Genomic DNA, 6,428 nt, shown 5'->3' on the forward strand with positions numbered 1-6,428 from the left:
TCATTTTTTTTTTTTTTTTTTTTGTTAAAGTTGTACTCATGTTCTTATATACATACATAAGAAATCTACATGTTAACGTGTGAGTATTGAGTTAGTAATGTTTTAACTTTTAACTATAAAACTTTTAGAAATTGCGTTTTCTAGTACTCCTAATTCAATTATTGCGTAGATTCTTTCGGGATGTATCACAACTGGCCAAAAGATACTAGAATAATTTATTTGATAGAATAAAGAAGAAAAACAACTGTGCTGCTTGAGTAAAAAATAAAATCACGAATCGTACATCTGCAAAGCAAATTGAGAGGATAACTGAGAGCCGTGGGATAAGAAAGCGATGGATCGGATTGTCAGTGTTCCTAGTTGCCAAAGAAAAATATCCAAAGGGAAAGGCATGCAATGGAATAGAGCTTGTTTGTTTAGGAAAAGAAGATCCTCTCCCTTCTTTTATTTTCATTTTTTTTTGGGTATGACAAACATTAACACTTATAAAAGTGGGTCCAAATCATTTCACGAGAAGTAGTGGTAACCTTTTTTAACAAGGCCAACGCTAACGGTACTGACATCTTCCACTTGTCTAAAAGTTAACGGTTCTAGAAGATATGTACTTAAGGAGGCGCTTTTACCGAGACATATACGCAAGAATGCGACAATAAATTAAACAATACAAACAGAATCGGTGTTTTATGGCGACACGTCACCACCTTCCCCTTACCTGCGGCTGTGACAGCTGCCCAAGATATTTCTCTCCTTTTTTTTTTGTTTTCTTTCATAAAACCAAATTCCTCCGACGGCTCCGCCTTTGCCACGCTAATTTTTAGCTATTTATTTAGCACCTCTTTTTGTATGTACTCTGTAGTAGTGTACATAATGATAATATTAGGTTGTAGCTTGTAGGTAACGCCCGCACGTTATACATTTACCATTTTATTTTATAATTTTACAAAAATACACTCACTTTGATGTATTTACATACATTGCTCGTATAGAAATAAATATGGCTGTTTTTTCCTCTACTTAGTTAGTTAGTACTGTATATGCATATGTTCTTGGTAACAATTTTTTTAGCTTACAATGATTTCTAGTTTTAACGGTTTACGTAATGCTATAAAACATCCTAGTTATTTTACACATAAAACTTTACATTTTACATTTATGCTTTTTAATTTGTAACTTCTTTGAGTCTGGTGAGATATTTGTGCCTTGTAGTTTGTAAGGCCCGTTTACAAAATTTCCTATATTCTCAGTCTCAGAGCCCAGCAGCTTCTTCTTTTACCAAAATTCATTCCTACACTATTACTCTCTGTTTATTCGAATGCTTCGTTTCCATGTTGCTGCTAACTTGCTTGTTGGCTATTACACGCGACGCGATGATGAACTCGCACATTCTTTTAGGTCGAGCCATTCTGACGCATAATAAGCTTTGAGAAAGCGTTCAGTCTCGGTCACAAAACACAAGCTTTCCTGCTTTACGACATAGTCCTTGTTCCCCAACAGAGTTCACAACCTTACCATAGCTATACATTAACGGCATCTTCCCCATAACTCTATGAAACTCCCTAATGCAATTGCCTCTTCTCTTCCTATGTTCCACTCTCCTACTGCTCAGTCCCACATCTCTTACTCCCTCGTCAACTTGTTCTTCTTCTTGTTCGTTACGCGCATCTCCCCAATCCCTAACTCTCTCCGCTCCAACCATGATCGGCCCTGCTCTTAACTTGTCCGCAGCTACAAAATTCATCAGTATATCCTCGCAGTTACGCATTTGGTCCACAATCATCCTCATCTCCTTCATCTCCACACCTCCTCCGCAGCTATACTCGAAGAGATAATCTTGTTTCATCATCATAAACTTGGTCAGCAAGATAGAGTATCTATCAGGATGAACAGTGTATATCCACTCTCTCCCCTGCAAATCGAAACCGTGTGACCTCACAAACGTTCCAACAAGACGATCAGGATTAGACTTCCACACGGAAAATGCGAACTCCAGCGATCTCCGGTCAACCTCGACGTCATCATCACATACCAGAACAGCACGAGTGTCTACAGAGGAACGAGGTAGGAATCTGGCGTTGAGGCTGCTCGAAGATTGCTGAATCAGAGAGATTGAAGCAGTACCAGGCGAATACTGAGTCATGTTGTGGTATAACTGGTCAAGAACCTGGTCATGTGTGTTAGGGTTACCCCATAGGACTAAGATGGATGATACGACTGAGGCTGCTGAATACGAGGCAACGATGGTTTGCAGAAGAGGAATCCGAGATTCAGAGTAACCGTTGATTAGAACGGTTAGCTGATCCGATCTGAGTTTCTCAAATTCTCTCTGATTCATCGAGTCACACGGATCCGGATCAAGTGATAACGTACGGCAAAACACGAGATCCGTAACAAAGACTAGAACGAACATGAACCAGATATAGTAGAAAGCAATCCACACCGTTATTACTCCCATATCAACCCTAGTTTCTTTTTTTTTTCTTCTTCTTCTTATCAATGTGATCGATGAAAACAGAGCAGAACGATCGGAATCAAAAATTTACCTCGGAAGAAGCAGAAGCGGTGTTCCGGTATCGGAATCTCTCGACGGAGAGATTTGAACTTCAGAATGACTAGTTGGGGAGCAAAAAGTCAAGCCTAAAGTAATCAAAGCTGGGTTTTCAGTATTAAAGCCCTATAAGAATGTAATTAAGCCCAATGAAGTTTACAAATCAAACAAAGCCCAATACAACATCTTCTTTTGGCTATTATTATAGTACGAGGGGATTTGTACCTCGGGCAGCTTTAGATGCGGCAGCAGGTTGCTGCTCAAAAAGCGTGAAAGTTGGAGCAGAGAAGGAGTGGGGATTTGGGACCCATGCACGTGATCTTTGCTCTTTTCAGTTGGTAGTTTGCCTTTTCTATGCAATCTCCCTATTACTATTAGTAATGTCTCTGTGTGGATTGGTGGTGTTTCATGCATTTGGGTTGTCTCTCTGGTCAAACTAAAGCACTTATCATCATCATTCATCAAAACCTTCTTCCACCAACTAACGCTAGCTTAGCAAGTATTTTATGATATATTTGCCACTGAACTTTGTGTGTTGAATTATGTAATCCGAAACAAGACATTAATTATTAGTATAGTTTTGGACAAGATATCTTGTTACAACAAGATAGTTTGGTGACAGCTTATTAATGTTGCATTACATGTGAAAAGCCAAGTAATTTAATAACGGATGGCCCAGCCCGTATTGTCTGTTTATTAAGCAAGTTTGAAAAGTTAACAACGGTCACAAAATTTAAAAAAAAAAAAAAAAAACAGGCCGTTGTCACTGTTACAGTCAGCTACACTGTTTTTTGCTTAAATTATTCTTTCTTTCTATCTTAAATTTAGTTTGCAAAGCTTTTTTTTTTTTTTTGTAAAATAGTTTGCAAAGCTTTGGAATAATAAGAGATCTAGGTGAATAAATCCTAATAATAGAAAATATCAGTCTTATATAGAGTGTGTATTCCAAATAAACAAAACAAGTCTGTCATGAACGTATAATTTCTGTTTATATATATATATGTTCTAGAAAAAGAATTTACTTTTTACAGAAACAATATTTCCACAAATAGAAACAACAACAACACTGGTTTTTCTTAGAAAAATAGCACTGCTAAGTATAGTGTCTTTCTATGCTTAGGTTTTTTTATTATTTTTTTTCCATAATAAAAAGGGTAGATTAGTCCAATAAAAAGACTTATGATAGAATGGTCCGTAGGAACAAAGTCATGTAAAAAAAACAAGATATTTATTGTTTTTACAAAATAATTAATTAAAATTTGTTTTTAATTATAAGTATGGTACTATAGAGTATAATAATAATAATGTATGTTTTTTTTAAAAAAAAAGAAACGTTGTAGAAAAAAAAGAGCAGAAGAAAACGGAGATTTTTGTTTAATTTGTTTTTAAAGTTTAAAAATTACGGATCGACGTCCACCAAAAAGTTTTTCCCTTTTTTTATTTTTTATTTTCTTCTTCTTTCTTTCTTTCTTTCTTTGTTGTTGTTGTTTCGCAGCCGTTCCTGCGATTCTGAAATTCCTAAAATTTTTCTTCTTCGATATCAGAATCGTAGCAATGGCATTCCCTCTTTATTTCTGATTCATTCTTTTTTTTTTTCTCACTCATTGCGTATAACAAAAAGGGGGGTCACTTTTTTGTTTTTGTTTTCTCTCTGCATCCAAGGCATATATGGCCAACTCGCCACCATCTTCGTCGCGAAATCATCCTTCGAAGTTGGTGGATTTTTGTTGGTCGTCTCTTCTCGTTAGGGTTCCTCCTCTAACCCCCACATAATTTAGTTTTTTAAGCAAAGGAGACAAAAAAAAAAAAGAGTCTGATCCCGGAGGTGTGATCTTCGATTCTCGGATTTGTATATTCTTTTTTTTTGTCGGGGAAAGAAAGCAATGGGGAAAGGTTGGTTTATGGTAGATAAAGCGAGAAGATGCTTAAGGACGCTCTTCTTCATGGTTGCCATGTTGGTTTCTCTTTTGGTTTCGTCCTTGCCTGTACTTGTAGCCATCGGCGACGTCTTGGTTCCCACCTTTTTGCTTTCAAGCTTCACCTGTTTGACCTGCTACGGCTTTAAGGAGCATCTTACGCGATACGCTTTCAAGAGCTCTTTGACTGATATCCCTCTCGTCTCCCTCGTCAGATCTTTCTTTGTCATTTGTATGGAATATTCCTTCTTCTCTTTCTACCCTCTAGCTAGTTTAATAATGCTCTGTTTTCTCGAATATTTATTATTCATCTCTTCATCAAACACAACAGGTGTTTACTCTCTCTCTGATGCTCCTGCGGTGTCGCACGGTCCTTACCTCGGAACTGTATCCATGTGTTCTGTTGTTTCAATTATCCTTCTTTCAGTTAAAGCTTGCGTTTTTACTGCTAACTCTCAACTTATTGCGGAAGCCTCGTCATCATCTCCGGCAAGGCAACGACTCCATCTCAAGAAGTCTTGGGGGATGCCTGTTTTGTTCCTTTCATCTCTGGTTTTTGCTCTTGGTCATATGGTTGTTTCTTACAGAACAAGTTGCAGAGCTAGGAGGAAACTCTTGTATCATAGAGTTGACCCTGAATCTGTGAGTTTCTTAATTATCCATCCTCTATGATTTTTTTTTTTTTTTTAAGTTGAAGATCATCTACTAAATATCTTATTGACTGTGTGATAGGTTATTTCGTGCAAAAGTGTCTTATCTGGGGGTTACCATAAAGTCCCACGTTCTCCCATTCCTTTGGTAGGAAAGGCATCGATCTTGGATGGACGAAAGTTGCCTTCTTCAGCATCCCATGATGAAGGAGAGCTCCCTGTCAGATTGCTTGCTGATCTTGAAAGCTTATTCATCAATGTCAGAGGCCTCACTCTGCATTACAAGATTTGCACACCTGGTTCTCCTCCGCAACACTCCATCTCCTCAACTCTTTCTCTTGAAACCAATTCTATGCTCAATGTACCAGAGGAAATGGCGGGACGGTTGAAGCTTGACAGGAATTTATTGAGCATGGTCACAAGAAACAAGCTCAATCATCACCACCACCATAGGAGTTATAGCAGTCTGATCAACATTTCCTCTTCCTTGCACGACCCTCTGTTAGATCATGCTTCTTCTCTTCTTTTCAAAGATATTCAGGAAGATGGGTGTCGAGAGGATGACGTGAATGTGTCCAGTTTTGGTGCCACGAAACAGCAAAATGTGGATGGAAGCGGTCAATTTGGTGTGGTGTTTGTCCATGGATTTGGCGGAGGAGTGTTTTCTTGGAGACATGTGATGGGTTCTCTCTCCCATCAGCTTGGATGTGTTGTCACTGCATTTGACAGGCCTGGATGGGGATTAACAGTCAGAACTCATAAAAAGGATTTGGAAGCTAGAGAGATGCCAAACCCTTACACTCTGGAAAATCAGGTAAATTTCAGTTCAATTTCAGACTCATGGGAGCTTTGTCGTTGCACTTAGAAAGAAATGTTAACAAACACTCATTGATCTGTTTATGGGTTCCAGGTAGATATGCTTCTTGCTTTTTGCCAAGAAATGGGATTTGCTTCTGTAGTCTTGGTTGGCCATGATGATGGAGGCTTGCTTGCTCTCAAGGCTGCACAGAGATTGGTAGAATCAAAAGATTCCATCAAAGTTAAAGGAGTGATTTTGCTTAATGTAAGCTTAACGAGGGAAGTAGTTCCAGCTTTTGCAAGAATACTTTTGCATACATCACTTGGAAAGAAACACCTTGTTCGCCCGCTTTTACGCACTGAAATAGCTCAGGTGGTGAATCGTCGAGCTTGGTATGACCCATCTAAGATGACATCAGACGTCTTAAGGCTATACAAGGCTCCACTTCATGTGGAAGGCTGGGATGAGGCACTTCACGAGATAGGCAGACTCTCATCCGAGATGGTGCTTCCAACTCA

The 6,428-nt window shown here is 38.5% G+C and overlaps 2 protein-coding genes across 2 annotated transcripts in view; one reads left to right on the forward strand and one right to left on the reverse strand.

Annotated features, from left to right (window-relative positions):
- LOC104703415 (glycosyltransferase family protein 64 C3-like) lies at positions 1,016-2,649 on the reverse strand. Its single transcript, XM_010419426.2, has one exon. It carries the CDS (start codon positions 2,450-2,452, stop codon positions 1,433-1,435), a length of 1,020 nt encoding a protein of 339 aa, XP_010417728.1. The 5' UTR covers positions 2,453-2,649; the 3' UTR covers positions 1,016-1,432.
- LOC104703416 overlaps positions 3,963-6,428 on the forward strand; it is a 3,409-nt gene continuing 943 nt past the window's right edge. The window contains exons 1-3 of the mRNA XM_010419427.1: positions 3,963-4,693; positions 4,793-5,103; positions 5,194-5,925. Of these exons, the coding sequence (XP_010417729.1) occupies positions 4,429-4,693; positions 4,793-5,103; positions 5,194-5,925 (1,308 nt within the window). The 5' untranslated portion in view covers positions 3,963-4,428. The remainder of the gene's footprint in view (positions 4,694-4,792; positions 5,104-5,193; positions 5,926-6,428) is intronic.

This window comes from Camelina sativa, chromosome 7 (genome assembly GCF_000633955.1).
Source record: "Camelina sativa cultivar DH55 chromosome 7, Cs, whole genome shotgun sequence".
Lineage (NCBI taxonomy): Eukaryota > Viridiplantae > Streptophyta > Magnoliopsida > Brassicales > Brassicaceae > Camelina > Camelina sativa.